The 18358-nt window shown below is 42.6% G+C and overlaps 1 protein-coding gene across 3 annotated transcripts; it reads left to right on the top strand.

Annotated features, from left to right (window-relative positions):
• Positions 1–294: 294 nt before the first annotated feature.
• Positions 295–16627, top strand: LOC108153504 (LIM/homeobox protein Awh). 3 transcript variants are annotated; one of them, XM_017283555.2, is made up of 6 exons: positions 295–855; positions 13874–14055; positions 14925–15142; positions 15792–16013; positions 16293–16418; positions 16535–16627. In XM_017283555.2, the coding sequence occupies exons 1-6, from the start codon at positions 850–852 to the stop codon at positions 16594–16596; spliced, it is 816 nt and encodes a 271-aa protein (XP_017139044.1). In that variant the 5' UTR covers positions 295–849; the 3' UTR covers positions 16597–16627. The 3 variants fall into 3 exon arrangements, with proteins under 3 accessions (XP_017139044.1, XP_017139043.1, XP_017139046.1); XM_017283554.2 differs by having other exon boundaries at positions 15792–16025; XM_017283557.2 differs by lacking the exon at positions 16535–16627 and having other exon boundaries at positions 16358–16418.
• Positions 16628–18358: the final 1731 nt, after the last annotated feature.

Below are 18358 nucleotides of genomic sequence, written 5' to 3'. Positions count from 1 at the left end.
CAAGCGGAAACTCGTTCCGAAAGGGGGCGTTGCCCGTCGAGCCGGAGGCAGTCATGGCAACCAATCACCATCAACCCCGAGACGACAGCTGTGGCTCGAGAACCAGTTGAGCGGGTTTTCGAGTCAAAATTCGGAGTTTGTGCTGCAGTGGTGGTGGTGGTGCTGGTGTTGTGCCCTGTATGTGAATGTGTGCGTGCTTGTGGTGGTGGTGTTTGCAGTATGCTATGGGCATATGGAAACCGGGCGTCATCGTCACCGTCGTCGTCGTCGTCGCCACAGACATCACAGATCCAATGCTGCCGTCAGATCCGTGAGGCTAGAGCACCGGCAGTTTACGCAGTGGCCTCGAAGCTGTAACAACGTCGCGTCCGCTCCGCTCCGATCCGATCCGCTCTGAAAACGTATTCTTGGTTCTGGTTGTGGCTCTTTCGTCTGAGCCACGATTGCCGTCGTTCTTGGCCCAAACGTGTTATCACGACACGCGTACGCGTCGCTCTTGATAAGGGTCCCACAGTACGAAAATCCGCAACATCTCTACCATCCATACAGCCGACGGCAGAGTGAACTATTATCGAATGTGCTAATCAAATGAAAATGTTGCAAACGCTCGCAAATTGATCCATCGGAAACATCGGTTTTTTTTTATAGCAGCAGCATATTATATAAGAATTATTTTATGAAGTCAGTGACAACTGTTGGACGCTTGACAAACACTGATCAAGTCGTCCTAAGATCTACTCTTTAAGATCTGAACTCCGCACTCTAAGGTCCAGTTCGACTAAAGCTGGCTAAAGAATTTTGTGCAAAAGACTTGGATTAAAAACCGCCAAAATTGTGGAGGCAATTAAAATGAAGGTGAGTTAGGAAGAACGATGTGTGATCCTACAGATAACAGAAGATGGAAAATCCTATAGGATATATTTTTGAAATATGTATAACTGATGGATATCATAATTTCTTCAAGACCAGAATATTACAAGATATAGTACTTTCATATTGATTTGTAAAGGAAACGTTTTAAACTTTTGAAAATAGTTGGAAACTATATATTTAAGATACTTTTCGTCTAAATATTATTAAAAATAGTTTGCTTATGCCTTACGGAAAGTTAATCACGGCCTGAAACCTTATCTAAGTGATAGAAAACCATCCTTAACTTGTGTTAGAGCATATAAATCTCTCACTTCAAATTATAATGAGACATCTCACACGTAAATCCACACATCTGTCTATATTCCTTCCATATTCCACCCGCACAGTCCATAGCTTATGATTTTGCTTTCCTTTTTAATTGGTGCACATGTAAGACAACTCTCAGTGACCCATAAAATGGGTTTGTTGTATAGATTGTTAGCCCGCTGAGAGCATTTGAGCCGGAAAACGCAACAGGCGGCGTCAGGCCGCCAACCATTAGATATGGAAGTGAGTGTGTGTGTGTGGGGGAGCGTTAAGACAATGATTTTCGACTCGAAGCCCAGATACAGATACAGATACAGATACAGATACAGATACTGACACAGATTGAGATTCAGATTCCGATCGAGATCCAATTCAATTTCAAAACCAAAGCGATCTGATCTCACTAATAGCCGCTGGAAAACGATGAGTTTCCAAAACACAGACGACAGACAGACCAAAAACCACATCGGATCGCGGTGAATATGAAAAGCACACAGATCGCACAGTGGGGGTGCATATCGGAGGAGCGACGGATCCCATCACACAGCCCACACTTTGAGTGGAACAAAAAGTTTTCGGCTGTGAAACGAGGCTCATCTGAGGTTCGATCTACGAGCAGTACTCGTATCTGCAGTGGATGCCAAACCCGAACCGCAACCAAAGCCCCAGTCCCAGCACCAGCCACACACAAAAAGTGATATTCAGTTGAACATTAGCTAAACATTTTCTCTCGATGTTGCATTGATCGTGTCGCCTGGATGATGTTGCTCAATTCAATGTTCATTCAACAAAAAAGATTTCATTTTTATCCGGTTCTTTTTTTCCTACTCTTGGGCTTAAACGTTTAATCGATTTTTGCACCCGCTGTGAGAGCTTTTTTTTTTGTGTGAACCACCCACAGGATTTGTATATTTTTTCGGGTTGTACGTATACGAACCCCAATACGAGTATTTTGCCATGAGTCTGCAGAGAATTGATCATGATTTATGCTCGGCGATGATCGATTTGCCATGGCTTTGTTCGACGAATGTAATTTTCATTACCATAGCAAATTGGACAAGGTGCTGACGCTTATTGCTCTGCCCCCACTAGACCGAAAGTGTTATAGATTCTCGGGCAAAACTCTTCGATCTGATCTGATTGGAGAGTATCCGATAACTGTCAGTGTGAGAACAGCGGGAGATCTAAGTCGGAGCCGCTTACAACCAAAAAATCTAGGGCTTAGACCCCGAAAATCAAATGTCAACAGTTCTAAGCCGCTGGCTTCGGTCAAAAACAACAACAACACCAACAACATTAACAATGGGGCGATTCTGTTGCCCAAGACCTTTTCTTGACATCATCGATCTTGACCCCGCCCCAGTTGTTCGGCTCTTTCGGCTGCTACTCTCATTCCAATCCCCATCCCCATCTCCATCCCAATCTCTATCCCAAATACAAATCCGAAAATGACGCCACTAGGCGCTTGCTTATGAATATTCAACAATGTATATGGGGTCTTTCTTCTGGCAGCTCTTAGGTAGTACGTATGGTCGGGAGAAAGAGATATAAAAAAGGCATAAATATTTAAGCGTTTAAATGTCGAATGCCTGCAAAGCCACTATAAAAAAACATACCTATACATATTTCAATAAATGATTTTTCATTAATAATTCACAAGAAAATTGAAAGAAGTGAAAAAAGAAAAAGAAAGAAACCCCCATAAATATTACAAAGTTTTGTGTAAAAACTTGTTGACGCCTTCCTCTCATATGGGATCCTCATCGAATGATCTGTGGCGGCGTGTTTTTCTTTTCTCTTGTGGAAAGAGTTGGAGATTTGAGTTGGGTTTTAGCCTTAGCTTAAGGGATTAGTGAAGGTTGTAACATTGATTTGTATTTATATAAATTGTGGTTTGGTATCGGCTTTAAATACGGAATAGCAGGAATATATGGGTTCGGAGTGCTAAAAGGTAATAATTCTGTAAATTTTAATAGAGTTTTGATTGAAATTTTTTAATATAAGTGAAGGCTGTATTTAGAAACTCCAGATACTCATAGTTGAAACCTTTAGAAGTCCATAGTAAAGATTAAAAGCTAGTTTAGCCAATTTAGAATCATATTAGAGATATAATATAAGTTGCAAATCTGTCTTGTAGAATATACAAATAACAATTATTGATAGAGCAGAGCTCTATCCTTAGGGAACATCCTTTCTTCTGCAATTATGCTATTATGCGATTGAGGAAATCGTACAAAATATGATATGACCACAATCTACCCATGATAAACATGATAAATCTAAGCTAATTCCCAACTTCTCACCGACTTGCCATATCTGCAAACTACTGATTACCTTTGAATCTTGAACAAAACACCTTTTGGTAGATTACACGCCTAACTCTCGTATTGTCCGCCAAATCCCACACAAGAGTCCAGGCCCAAGCGCGTGCCAGTTGCATCTTGAAATGTGCTCTCGAAAGATGGCAAACAGCTGCTGGACCAGCGGTCAGCCAGAGACAGATTTTTCACCATACACTGATCATAATTGGCTTGACAATGCCCATATGCATCCAGTGTCCAGGGTTCAGTGTCCAATATCGGAATCTGTCTAATTGTCAGGGCGGCGTCGACGTCTGTATGGCGTGACAATGCTGACAAGAAGTCTACGCCTCGGACCTCTTCAGCCAGAACAATGGACAAGCCAAAATGCATCTTGACTTGAGCCAATTGCCCCGATCAGGGACAAAAGAGAAACAAATATCACACCTTTGTTTATGTCCCACGAACATCGTATAGAGACAATAGATCTCTCGAGAGGGCCTGCACAGATAAACATAGATTTTTTGGTCAGTTTTTGGTCCTCTTCTTGGCTTGGGTTTGGGTTTGGGCTTGGGTTGCGCATGCGAACTGCAATTTTCCCCGATCTATGTGGCATTCTCTAGGGAGAAACGTGTCAAAATCGCAGCAGCACTTTTAGCAGGTAAATGTGAAAAATCCCCTTCGAATGAAAATCAAATGCAGAAGGCAGGAGGACAGCAAGGCAGGAAGGCAGAAAGGCACAAAACCGCACAAAAGAAACTGTCTTGAGGAGAGTCGAGTCGAGGAGTCGAGTCGAGTGTCTTCCATTGTTCGTTTGAGTGCATCCACAAAATAGTCCTTAAAGGACGCTTAGTTGGCTTACAAATGATGCATGGCCATGGGGCAGGGGCAGGGACATACGAAGCAAATAAAATTGTAAAATGCCACAAATCATTCGAACTCCTGTCTACTGCTGGAACCCAACAAAAAAAAAAAACAGAGAAAGACACAATCTACCCAAAACCCGCCCCTAAATTGTTTAGGGCTGTGTCATACAGGCCTCTGTCCTTCAACAACCCCCTGAGGAGCTTGTTATATTCTCCTGGTGCTGTTACTGGTCCTGGTCGTGGTCCTGGTCCTACTTCTGGTCCTCCTTCCGGTCCTAGTTCAGGCCCCATTTCCTGGCCTCGCCTAACAATCCGCAACGACAAACCAATCGATTTTGGCCCCCAAAAAATTACCAAAAACATCCATCGTTTGGCAAAATAAATGTTCTCTGGCCTGCTCCATCCGTGTGTGTCTGAAAATATTGTTATTTAATTGTTTGACAATTGCAAATTGGCCAAAAGAGCAGCTCTCGGAGCAGCTCTTATCGATGGGTATCTGTGGAACAGTAGCCGGAATGAGTGGTAGTTCTGAAGGGAAGAGACTACCTCAGAACTAGTTTCGATAACGTTTGAAAAGCACCGCTAAAATCATTCAAAGTCACCTCTGTCCCATAGACCAAATAAATTATCAGTTAGAACTTTGGCGGTGGCCCACAAAAAAACCGCTTCAGACTTGATTTATTGCCCCACAAAAAAAGAGAGGAACAAACAAAATTTGCATTGGAGGCTGCGTGGCTGCGTGCGAGTCGAAATATGAAAATATTATTTGGTAATTTATGCAAAATGCAGATTTAGCTAATTAATTGTGGCCAATGCCCAATAAAAAGTAAGAAATCAAACACGAAATCCCCCTAAAAACTCTGCACAAAGATGAGCTGTAAAAGAGACAACTTCACAAATGAAAAACGAAATCAATAAAAAGCCAACTTATTGATGTTTAGTGGCTGTGACATGTTGACGAAGAGACAAAGGCATTACGGATTTTCGGTTTCGGATTCACTCAGACTCGGACTCCGACCCTCAACAGACCCCGTCGAGACGACTTTATGATGAATGCCTTAAAAATGCGAAGAGAATTGGGCAAAAAAAAAAAGATGCAAAAAAAAGAGATACAAAACAAGAAAAACGCGTGTCGAAAACGTTTGAGATACTTGCGGTCGATTTATAAGCGATTTATTAGCACTCGTAGAGTGCCAGAGAGAAATAAACAGAGAGGGGGATTTTCTCTCTCCCTAGAAATTATTTGCACAACTGCCGTTTGATGATATTCCCATCTAAATTTATGCACACAATACAGCAAAAAGTTTATAAAAAATAGAAATAGAAAACAAAAGTTTGCGAACACATATAGTAATAAAAAAAAATGGCAATTGAAATGTTTGCTGTACTGCCAATAGCAGGCCGTAGGGTTCAAGTCCATTTAGGAAACCCAATTTTTATGCAAATCTTTAAGTGGAATTTATTGCTTAACAAATTGCAGAGCCACAGGGCGCTCTATTATACAAAGTAACGCAATAACTTGCTATTCTTTATGCATTCACAACAAATTCGACAGAGATCATCTTTAATTAAGAGCTAATAAATGTGTATGAGAGGAGATATCAAGCATATTTAGATGATATTTCCATGAATTTCCGAATAAATATTGTATTTATGTCGATAATAGATCGATATCTTGAAGGAAAAGTTTCCTAAGATGGAGTTTTGTAAGGAAGCTGAGACCATTATTCGTCTATTCAAAGACAAGTCACATCCTAAAAGCTCCCTGTCATGCTCCCATTAAAAAGAGGTCCCAGAAAACAAAAGGTTGTATCGCTCCGGACACAGACACAGGTATAATTTACATGTTCGATTTGGGTTTGCGTTTAGGTTTTTGGGCAGCTGCCGAAAGCCGCAAATGATTAAAACACGAAACAAGTTCAGGAAATCATTTTTGGTCTCTCTAGAAAATAGTTATAGACGGGTGGCGACCAGAAGCCAATCCGTAGAGCCATTTTCAGAGTGCCACCAGTAGAGGTTTTTTTTCTTCCACCTTCCACCTTCCATCTTCCACCTTCCAACGCGCTTTTTGTTGGTTTTTATTTTTTATTTTCGTCGGAATGTCGTTGACGCTGGTCGTTCGCTTTGAAATTTAATATCGAAACGTTGTCTATGCAAATGAACATTGCCACCTGTCTATGTTTATGGTCAGTGGAAGTGGCAGTCAGGAGCTTCATCTTCAACTCTAACTCTAACTCCCTCTCCATCTCCATCTCGATCTCCATCTCCATCTCCGATTCCATTTCCAATTCCATTTCCAGCGGCAGCTATAGAAGCCCGAAAACGGTATTAGCTGCATAAGTCGAGCGATCTATCAACCGTCGATCTCTATGCACACTATGAGGACTGGGAGTATACGAGTTCTTGAGTGGATAATCTTTCGGTGGGAAAAATCGTGAGAACAGTGTCCGTCTCTTTGTCCGTTATGCAAATCACTTTCGGATCAACTCTGGATACCCACCATTAAATAAAATATACGAAAACTAAAACGAAGAAAGTATTAAAATGAAATTTATTTCGTATGCGAGCAGCAGTCAACAGTTATAATAAAGCGACGCGGCTGGGAGCGGGACACAAAGCCCGATGTTTGCCAACAGCAACAACAAGAACAACAACAACACGAATGAACAGCACATCTTGGGGCTGTAAAACTCCAACCAGTCCCCAAGTGATATCCCAACCGAACAGAACCCAGAACGGAGATCATCTCGATGAGTCTGTGGCTCTGATGCCGAGGCTGAGTCTGAGTTGAGTTTTGTGTTTTGTAGTGTAATAAAGTGCGACATTTTAAGTCGTCGCCGCTCTTTGGGCAATAACTTGTCAACACTGGGGGATACTCTTGGGTACTCTGGGTCTCTGAGATACTGGATGATACCCTGCCCCCTCCCTGGAATAAACTTCTACCGCTCCTGAGAGGAGAGGAGATCAGATGAGATGAGTCTTTGTCATCGTGAGAGTATCAGAAACAAAAACAAAAAAAACAAAGCCCAAGATACTCTTTTTTATTTATGTGTAAACTTTTATTTTTGTTTTTGTTTCACAATATTTTTGGTGTCTCTTTGGGGCTTGGCATTTTAATGATCGCTTGTATATTATTTCTTTAAGAATACCATTTGTATTTTAGTTACTTTTTTGGCAATTGTCAATGAGCCACTTAGCGCTTTAGGCAGCTGCAGATCGAAGAACATTTCGTATTTGGGACCCCCGCCATAAAAACGTTGGCAACTCTGGCTCGAACCCATTTGGCCGTAAAATATTTTACGATGTTACGCCAATATTAGGCCCCGAAACAACACCAACACCAACAGCAACAACAACAAGACTGCCATCCAACCGAATGCCCTGTCCTTGTCCCCCCACATCGCTCTTTCTCTATCTCTCTCTCTCTCTCTCTCTCCCGCTAGCTCAGTCTTCGGAGCTGCTATCTGTGCGACGAGCTGTCTGCCATCATAATATTTGCCTAGGCTGAAAGGCCCCCAACACTCTACTCTCTCTTTCTCTTTCCTGAAGGCCTGGGTGTGCGTGCGATGTGCGAATATGTTGTGAAAATTGAATGGCATATGCACATTTTGTCGCCAGTGATAAAATTTAATAACGCTGATAAATTTAGCAAAAACACGCTGGACCATTGACATAAAGCGGTAATTAAGTTTGCTGGAGAGATGCACAACACACACACACACAGCACCACATATACAGTCGTAACATGTTTTGTGCAGTGGATTTGTGCATCAGATGCATGCAGCATACAGTGGGGATTCGTTTAGGGGGAACCCGCAAAAACTTCTATAAAACTTCTGTTCACTGGGCTACAGAATGGATGCCTGGCAAACTAATAAGTCGATAATCTTAGAAATCAAAGTACCCATTAGCATGCATATATGCATATGTTCATTGAGTCATTTTGTCATGAATCCCACACATAGCACCATCTCCCTAAACTTTAGTCAGTATTCACTGTATTCCTATAGAAAAGTCTGCCCTTTTCATTGCTGTGGCTATGGCTGTGGCTTTGGCTGTTGCTGTCGCTGTGACTGTGACTGTGTGTCGGTTTCCCTGCATCTGTTATAGCCGCCCATCAATTTGATTGGATCAATGGGCGCGACAACAGGCACAGCTATAGACTACAGATATATATACGAGTAATAGTGTATGCCAAGGAAGGGGCAGACAGAGGAAAAGAACCCATCCAGTCCCGTCAGCGACATTACCATTAACCGTTTCCCGATGAAATATTTGTAAACATTTATCCAATTTATGGAGCGTGCGCGTATTATGGATATTCCACAGATGATTCTCTTTTTTTTTTCTGTCGTCGATCGTGGGCGTCCATTCATAAAGAGCAGTTCGTGGGGTCATTAAATAACAATCAGATACGATGCGATGATCTGAACTTAACGCCAAACAAACGCCGACGTGTAAAATGTTATTTTTTTGGTAGTAATATTTTAGCATAATTCGATGTATATTCAATACAATGAAGCCCACGCCTAGCCGCAGCCTGATAACACAAAAAAGTAGCTCTAATTAAAAAGCGATACGCCTTTTTCGAAAGTCACCGAAACAAAAAGGAAACCAGACCCAAAAACCAGAAAAAAATTATATATATTTATTTATTTGACAGACGCCCGTTGAAAATTTTCATGGCATATAAATCAACTAAAAAGAGTTTACACAATACAAATATTGGTAGTATATGTATATAGAGTTTTATTGTTGAGCTCTTTTTATTACGGCTTGGCTATATAGCCTTCGCTGCAATTTGCTGTTGGTGTTGTACGCGCTGTACTTTGTTGAATTTCTGTATTGAAAAGCAGCTTAAATACAAGCGATCGAGCTCGGGCGATCGTAAGATCGAAAGGCCTTAGGAAAACATTCGCCAAAATCTGTTCAAGTGACAAGTGCTCAAGTTGTTGTCATAACTGCTTCGATATCAGCTGAAAGATATACCCATTGTCAATGTTGTTGCTATCAAGCGGCTTTGTTTGGGTGATTTTTTTTTTTACTATTTCTTTCTTTCTTTCATTTGTGTTTTTTTTTTGGGAGCGCAACATTCTCACGGTGGATGGATGGCCAAGGCGAAGAGATGACAAGTCACAACCACAGAAACCAATTGAGTGTGTGGCAGCAGAGTCTGTCAAGGGCTTTTGTCATCCCTCCATCCGTCCATCCATCCATCGATCGGGCGATTCATTGATTCATAGATCCATCGATCGGCTCAGAGTGTGATGATGATGATCGCTCAATTTGCGCAATGACGTGAAGATTGTCGGATTGTCGTGTGTTTTACGGGTAATCGATCTTCTAGGCGTGTCTCCCTCGAGAGGATGGAGAGCTCTCTTTTTCTGAAGATGATATAGTTTGTGGCCCTTTCGGCTACCGGTTGCAGTAACTACCGATCTCCCAATGGATCAGGTTCTCTACACACACACGCACACACACAGTTTTGTGGATCCCAGGAGGTGGGCAGATTGTAAATTTTATTGCCTACTCTTCAGCGTCCCGCCGCCCTTCGCATCGTCTGTCGCCTGTCGTCTGTCTCTTTTTATAGTTCTATCTTTGCCTTTTGTTTTTCCACCTTTATATGGCTGCCCGACAGTGTTATTTACGACATTTCGAGCCAAAAGTTGCAAGGTGCAAGTTTTAAATTGTGGAATTTTTATGAGGGCCAGCCAAAGGGAGTGCTTATATAACACTGACTGCGAGTGCGACTGCGAGTGCGAGTACGAGTATTCATAGCAAATAATAATCATAAAAAAATGCAGGAAAAAAAGAAACAGAACTAGCCACAGTCCCACAGATAACTGGGGGACTTTACGACCCGCAGAGATCTGGCAAATTCATCGCTCCGTATCGGTTCGGGAAATCTTTGATACATACGTACTCGTAGTCGTACATCTCTCGATCTCTGGGATCCGAACCGCAGCTGCAAGGGGTCTGGGCGAGAATAATGTGTATATTATTGGACATTGGCACAGATAAGTGCTTTAAAAACTCCCTTCATTTCAACTCAATCTGTGCCCTAGTAAAGCATTTGCCTTTACTTCCGACTGTGTCACACTTCGCATAACTTTGAACGAATTCTAAGCTTCAACTTTCTGCAACCGAGAAACCCATTTGAAATTCATGGGCAGATAGATTTATGCATCTCACACCCAAAAACACTCACGTGAGTCAACCGCAGGAGACACGAGAGACACTCACGAGTAAATTACAGTCAAATGACATGCTCGCCAAAAATGCCACTTCAAATGGGTGTCGCCTCCCTCCACGAGTACTGGGATATGTGTGTCTGTTTGTCCGTCCCGCTGCCGCTGCCGCTGCCTCTGTCGCTGTCGCTGCCGCTGTCTGACATCTGACATATTTTCAAAAGTGGGCATAGACATGACAACAAGAATTGCATATGTATCTACAACAATGGCAACAACCAGAACCACCAGAAGACGGGGCTAGTACTTTTTGGTCCCAGTCAAGTCAATGTCTGGCCTTGCCACACAGCCTCTCTGGATCTGCCACAACCTCTGCATCTGCATCTGTGAGTGTGTCTGTGTCTGTGTGTTATAACGGGCGTTGGGAAAACAAATTGCTAAAAACACCCCGAATGCAGCCCCTCACCCCGCGTGGCAAGGCTGCGGCGGCTCCTGGTTGTGTTTTTCGGGCGCGCAATGTGAAAAGTTAAACGAAAGTGACAGGCTGTGGCAGGGCTCTCCCTGTGGCCAGGGCCAGAGGCAGGCGCAGAGGCAGGGGCAGGGGTATTTTCAGTCAACGCGCAGGCTCGTTGAGGGGACGGAGGAGAGTAGGGGATGGGAGTTGGGAGTAGGGAGTAGGGACCCCTAGGGGAGTGAGGCAAAGTGGCAGCCTACTGCTGCCATTAAACGTGTCACACGCAGCAGCACAGTTGAAAAGTTAAATGGCAGCGGTTGTGGCAGTGGCTGTGGCAGTGGCAAGGGACCGTAGACCGTGGACCGGGGGCCGGGGGGCAGGCGCGCGCACACCAAAGAAATGAGCAGCCCATCGGCCATGTTAGGATGTAGTTATAGCTGCCACACACGCACACATGTATCTCACAGATACACACATGTTGCGCCACTGATGATGGCGTCCATATTGCACATTTCTGTCAGATTTCAATGGAATTTCAACCTCAACCTCAACCGAGCCCAACCTCCCTTCAGTCCAGCCCAGAGGGCCCTGTCGCAGATACATTTGTATCTGATAGTTTTCGGCCGGACTGTCATAAATTATTCTCATAGATATCTATTACGACGAGTACGAGTACCGCTCCGGAGCGGCTTCTGGGTTTTCACCTTTCGGCCGCTTTCGGTTCGGGGTATTGTTTTATTAATTGCTTTAGTCGCAGCTTTCGGGGCCCTTTGATCTGCTGTGCCGCCTTTGGGCCTAGTCACGGCCGCAAGTTTCTGTTTAAATATGTATGTATTTATTTGTTTAAATTTATACTCGGTATTTATTCCCTGTCAATGGCAGTTTTCCGTTTGTGGTTGCCGGCAAAAAAAAGACACATTCGTCAGCCAGGTTAACATCAGATCGGCTTCCGTTAAAAGTTAAACGACAATTGTTTTGCCAACAGCAATTTACCGCTTAAATCATAAAAAGCGGCAAGTAAGGGAAAGCTAGCCAAAGGAGTCGAAGCGGCAGATACCCTTGCAGATGCATGTTTTACGATTATTGAGAAGACGGGCAGCAGTAATACAGAGGAATTATATTGAATTATAATCTCAATTGATTTGATCTCAGTCCAGAACATACATATTCGGAAATTCTTCCCTCTGTTCCCTACCTTCCGTCGCAGCAAATATCTGATCCAGAAGCGTAATGCCCTCTTCTAGGGTATGTTAAAAAAATAAAATGAAACCATTTTGTTGTGATTAATGGAAAAACAATTTGTGGCCGTTGCCGTCGCGGTTTATTTGGCTTTTCCTTCTCATTCCCCTCGCTTTTTTATTAATGACTGAAAATACATACATACATGTAAAACGCTGGCCATTAATTAAATGCTTCAAGTATTGCATTCAAATTTATACAAAAAAAAAAGATGCGCTTCGAAATTGCTCATCAAAATCAACAATAACCAGATCAAGTAATTGAAATTTTTTTTGCACCATCAAGTGGCGGATAATGAGAGGGAATTATCATTGAAGTTTAAATGGGAAATTTTCTCGCAATTGCAGCCTACTAGGTGGACAGACTAATGGGAAATTAATTGTGTGTAGTGATGGATAGTTGAGTTTTTGGGAAATTTCTGGGGCAAGTACAACATATGGGAGTTGTGAGAACTCTGCAGAGATGCGAATATCGTGTAACCTATGAATCTTATTTTCTACAATTATTTCTATCGTTCGAATGCTAATACAATGCTTGATACCAAGCATTGAGCCCCCCATTAGGCCGACATCCCCGACATCTTTGAAATAATAATTTGGCATACCCATTATATACGTATATTATATTTTATTTGATATTCCCCCAGTTGAATTATACATATTGGGGATAATACACTCCTAATTGAAGCTCTCCATAAATAAGTGACTGCAATTTGATGCAGATTTTGCAGCTGTTAAAATAATTGTCGAAATCGACACTTGCCATCGCTGTCTCGAGGCAGCACTAAAAAATCAATTAAGAAATCCCTCCGTCTATATGGATTTTGGTTGAGCTTCGGTTTTCGGTTTTGGATTGGGTTTTTGGTTTCGGTTCGGTGTCTTTTGGTACTTTATGAAACGCAATAAAATTTGTTTGAAACACTCATTTAAAACGGCGTAACATGCAGGCGAGATCGTGAATATTCATAAGATCGATCGCGCAGATGGGTCTATAAATTTCACATTTTGGGGGTAGACCTGGGCCTGGGGACTTGAAGCAGTTGCCGTCGCACCAGCAACAATACACGGACAACAACAATTAGCATAACATTTTTAAATTTATGGTTCAATTCTGGAAAAAGAGCAAAAACAACACCACAATATAAATACGTACAAAACAACAACAAAAACCAAGAAAAAAACACACAAAAAAAGCGAAAGAAACTCGTCTGTGATAAGATTTCCGATGCGATGCTGTTATTGGCCTGGTCTTTTGTGGCTATTGAGATTTTTTAAATATACATAAGTTAAATGCTGCAGCCGAGAAATAAAACAGAAGCCGCCGGGACATTTGCCAGATTTATTGAACGATTTCATTTGAAGGCACAACAAAAGAAGAAACAGTCCGACGGGGCGCTACGGTTTCGCATAGAGAGTGTATCAGAGATTAGAGATCGTACTACGGAATCCGATTCGATTCCATCCCATCCGATCCCGTCCGATCCGATCCGATCCGGTTCTGTGCGTGGTGCGTCTGATCAAAAAGCCATGACAATTTGCATAGAACAGATGAAGATCGATATGCATTGTACTCGTAGTATGTAGTATGGCTAGTAGCTCTAACTAATAATCGAATAACACCATTTTTTACGGCTCTCTTCTTTTTCAGACTGAGCTGCGTTCCTGCGCAGCGTGTGGCGAACCAATCTCGGATCGATTCTTTCTCGAGGTTGGCGGCTGCTCGTGGCACGCCCATTGCCTGAGATGCTGCATGTGCATGTGCCCCTTGGACCGCCAGCAGTCGTGCTTCATCCGGGAAAGGCAGGTCTACTGCAAGGCCGACTACAGCAAGTGAGTTTACCATCTACTACGAGTATGTGGATGCCACATCTGTTCCTCAATGAACTTTCCCTGCTTTTTTTTTTGTTGGTATGCGAGTGTTTTGTTTTGGAAAATTCCAATTGATTTGCCATCTCGTATTGTGAGTGTGTGTGTGTGCACAAGTGTTTTCCAAATAGTTTTCCCACACATCTTTTTAAGAGTTCCAAAGATAATTGTAACAATTCGACAACGTTTGCGACTTAATCCATAAAGTCAACAACGACAAAGATGCAGCAGCAGCAGCAGCCAAAATGAAAACTTTTCCAGCAGTATGCAACTTGCAAGCAAAAGTATCTTACGGATACATCCATACACAGAAAGATACAGCCAGAGAAAGATAGGAATGGGAGGCACAGAAAGAGAGTCGTAGGAAAACGGTGTCGACGTCGAACCAAATGAAAATAAACAAACAGACGCGCCGTGAGATGCTGTAAAAATATTTATTTTTCAAGTTAAGAATTTTAAGTGTGCATTGCCCGATGGAGACATCATCCAACAGGGCTCCAGCTCCAGCTCCATCTCCAGCTCCAAACCCAACTCAAAGCCAGGTCCAGGTCCACAAACTCACGTCCGAGTCATGCTCCATACACATACCCCATACATTGTTGGGGGCTGTTGTAAAAATAAGCTTAAAGGCTAACAATAAGCTACCAAAAGTTGCCAACTCATTTGGAAAAACGCTGGAGAGAGCGAGAGAGTGAGAGCAGAGGCAGACCCCACTACTTCCGCTTGGAAAATCAATCCAATATTCCAAGGAATACTCGTACGATGTACATATATAGGCTATGGGCTATAGCAAAACTGATTACAATATCCGCTCTCGCCTTTTTTAATTGCAGAAATTTTGGCGCCAAATGCTCGAAATGCTGTCGCGGCATCTCCGCCTCGGACTGGGTGAGACGTGCCAGGGATTTGGTCTTTCATCTGGCCTGCTTTGCCTGCGATCAGTGCGGACGCCAGTTGTCCACCGGGGAACAGTTTGCCCTCATGGATGACCGGGTGCTTTGCAAGGCTCATTATCTGGAAACGGTCGAGGGTGGCACCACCTCAAGTGACGGTAAGCGAATTGAAAATCAGAAACAAAATGAAACCAGACCAAACCAAACAGAACTCTTAAAGAGCATAAAACATCAACGAAAAAAACAAGTCGAAAACATGATGCACGCTTCAGTGGCCGAATCGGTTGCCAATTTGGAACGCTTCACTGTTTTAAATACAGTGAAAACAGAGAAACAGAGGAAGAACTTAGCGCCAGTCGGTCGCCAGACCAGTAGCAAGACCAAGACCAAAACCAAGACCAAGACCAGACCTGGACCGACCTTCTTCCCTGATGAAATCGTGTCACACTCGTAAAACACAAACTCTTCATCTCAGGTCTCAGGTCAGGTCTGACTCTGGCTCTGGCTCTGGCTCTGAGGCGACGTGATCGGCTTGAGAATGTCGTTCCCCCCTCCCCCACTCAATACTCTCTTCACGGAGAGACCACCAAGATGGTCCGTCTGTAAAGTACTATAAACTATAAACACTTTTTGACATTTTCAATTTGGTTGGATGTCAAAATGCTTTTAGACCCTAAGTCCAGTGGCAATAAGTCGTTTGCCCTACGATACCCATTTATGATTCTGTTTCTGAGTCTGAGTCTGAGTCTGATTCTGATTCTTATTCTCATTCGAATTCTCATTTTTTCTTTACTCTTTTTCTTGTAGAAGGCTGTGACGGTGATGGCTATCACAAGAGTAAAACGAAACGTGTGCGCACCACCTTCACCGAGGAGCAATTGCAAGTGCTGCAGGCCAACTTCCAGATTGACAGTAATCCGGATGGCCAGGATTTGGAGCGCATTGCATCGGTGACCGGTCTGAGCAAGCGTGTGACGCAAGTGTGGTTCCAGAATTCGCGTGCGCGTCAGAAAAAACACATACATGCTGGTAAGAATAAAAGTAAGTAGTGGATTAGTGCAGCATGCTCTCCCCCAAGACCCCCAACCCACACCCCTCCAAGAGACCATAGTAGTACTAGAAACCACCATCCTGTATCCTGTATCCTGCCCTGTATCCCGTACAGTAGCACACATATCTAAGAGAGACAGACACTTGAAGTACAGACAAAATACACACATCCAAGAAAAGAGTATAAGATGCTAACACCAGTATTCACAATTTCTTCTGTTTTTTTTTCTCCTTTCAACAAACGATTTTTGATTGCAGTACGCGAACCGGAAGGAAGCTCATTTGCGCGTCATATTAACCTGCAGTTAACGTATTCATTTCAGAATAACGCACAGAATCCAATGCATATGAACGGCTCTAAAGCGGGTCTATACCCGACGCACGGTAAGGCAGTAGTGGCAGTAGTTAACGGTCTGAACTGGTTTCGATCATTTCCTTACCTTCCTTAAACTATTCGACACGTAAGAAGCCTTCCTAATCTTCCTAATATTTCTTTGTAGAATCCTCCATGGATGAGATGTCGCAGGACTCGAGTGTGCATTGCATGCCCAGCGAGGTGTGACTAGAGCAGTCCTCGCCAGCACGAGCCCATCGCTAGCGGGGGCACTCCTCCTCGAAGTATCTAAAGCATACACACCCCCTCAAAGCACACCATCAAAAACGAATGAAAACACTAAACGTCCTTTCCTAGTCAAAATTATATGTGAAGCTTGCATATGAAATGAAAAGATCCCAGCTAAAAAAAAACACGATACCATAGCGCATTCCCAGTTAGGCTTTGAGCATCCATTCAGCATCGAACCAGCAATCTCATGAGAACCCACACAACAAACCAACAAACAAACAAGCAAACAAACAGAAAGACAAACAAACAAACAAACAAACAAGCATTCCTGCATTGTAGTGTAAGAAGCTGCAGTTTAGTTAATTTAATTTAAATGAAATTTAAATTTAATTTAGTTTAATATTCGATAGTCGCTAAGTGTTTTGCCCCTCGTAAATGGATCTACATATAATATTTTTTTTTTTAGATTGTAATATTGATATCCTGCTTGCCAAGGCTCCTGTAAAATATATTTTTTTTTTTTGTATGCCTATCCTATCAATATCGTATACCTACCATGAGAAACGTTGTTATTGTTTATTTTCTTGTTTTTTAAATGTATAAAAATCGATATAAATATATATAGATGTATCCTTTGTCGTAGCTGTCCAGGCATTTGTAAATAGTAATGATAGCCGCAATGGATACGAAATGAAAAGAAAAGAAAACTAAAACAAAAATATTAACATTTAGTTAACACAAATTATAAAGAAATACAATTAATGATGAACCGAAATCAATTAAAAAGAAAGAATAGAAAGCAAAAAGCATTTTTTTAAAGAAACCATGATGTGATTTTTATATATGAAACTGGGATTGGTTGGCGGTCAAACACAAACATAATTAAAAGATCGGTTGCATTCTGGGGAATGTTTCAGATAGAACATCTTTCACTTTCCCTAACACTTTCCATAGAAATCGCCTGCTAATGCCTTAATTTCTATCACTCCCATCAGCAATATCATTTGCTAATGCTAATGCCGACCGATCTCTTTGGGCAACACTCGAAATCGATTTCCGGTGCAGCTCCATCATCAACCTGTACCCGTACCTGTACCTGTGCCCATTCACCGATGGATCAACTAAAGCATCTGCAGCAGACAGTGTGACGACGATCTTGGCCGTCATCCCATCTCCCATCTGCAGCACTTCGGACGATCGGACACTCATGTTGCCAGTCATGTGGTTGGATTCTAGTGTTGCACTTCAAGTTTGGGCGTTAAGTGCACAGAGAGGGACGAGTGCGAGTATTAATTGAATTATAAGCCTAGATTATGCAAAGATTTCCTGCCTGCACCAGCAGCAGCAGCAGCAGCTGTTCGGATAAAGCAATTTGTGTGGAAGATCATCATGATGATCATGCTTATTGGGATCGAAGAAGATTGAGAGATTCGAAAAGGGGCATTCGATTGAGAATGTGAGAGGGCGGGTGGTGGTGGTGGCCATGACTTGGACATTTTGAGAGGACAACAACAGGCAGCAGGCAACAGGGTCTGGTCTGCAGGGGACTGCACTTGTTTGTAATTTCTGTTGTTGGTTTATAATTGTGCGATCGCATTGCAGACGGAGGAGGGCTTTCCACAGTACGTTACAAAAATATCAACAAATCGTCATCATTAATAATGATCACTCCGGGCTACAGACTTGAAAACACGGTTGCTATCAGTATTATACATATCGTATACGTTTTTTTTTCGGGTTCGGGTTCGGGCTCCGGCTT

This window comes from Drosophila miranda, chromosome XR (assembly GCF_003369915.1).
Source record: "Drosophila miranda strain MSH22 chromosome XR, D.miranda_PacBio2.1, whole genome shotgun sequence".
Classification (NCBI taxonomy): Eukaryota; Metazoa; Arthropoda; class Insecta; order Diptera; family Drosophilidae; genus Drosophila; species Drosophila miranda.
Note: the sequence above shows the minus strand (reverse complement) of the source record. Positions and strands in the feature narration are given on the sequence as shown.

What these genes read in the sequence shown, in the direction of transcription:
- LOC108153504 (XM_017283554.2), top strand. An exon ending in TGGCACCACCTCAAGTGACG is followed by an intron (nt 15,143 to 15,791) that starts GTAAGCGAATTG and finishes TTTTTCTTGTAG; the next exon opens with AAGGCTGTGACGGTGATGGC. An exon ending in GGGTCTATACCCGACGCACG is followed by an intron (nt 16,419 to 16,534) that starts GTAAGGCAGTAG and finishes ATTTCTTTGTAG; the next exon opens with AATCCTCCATGGATGAGATG.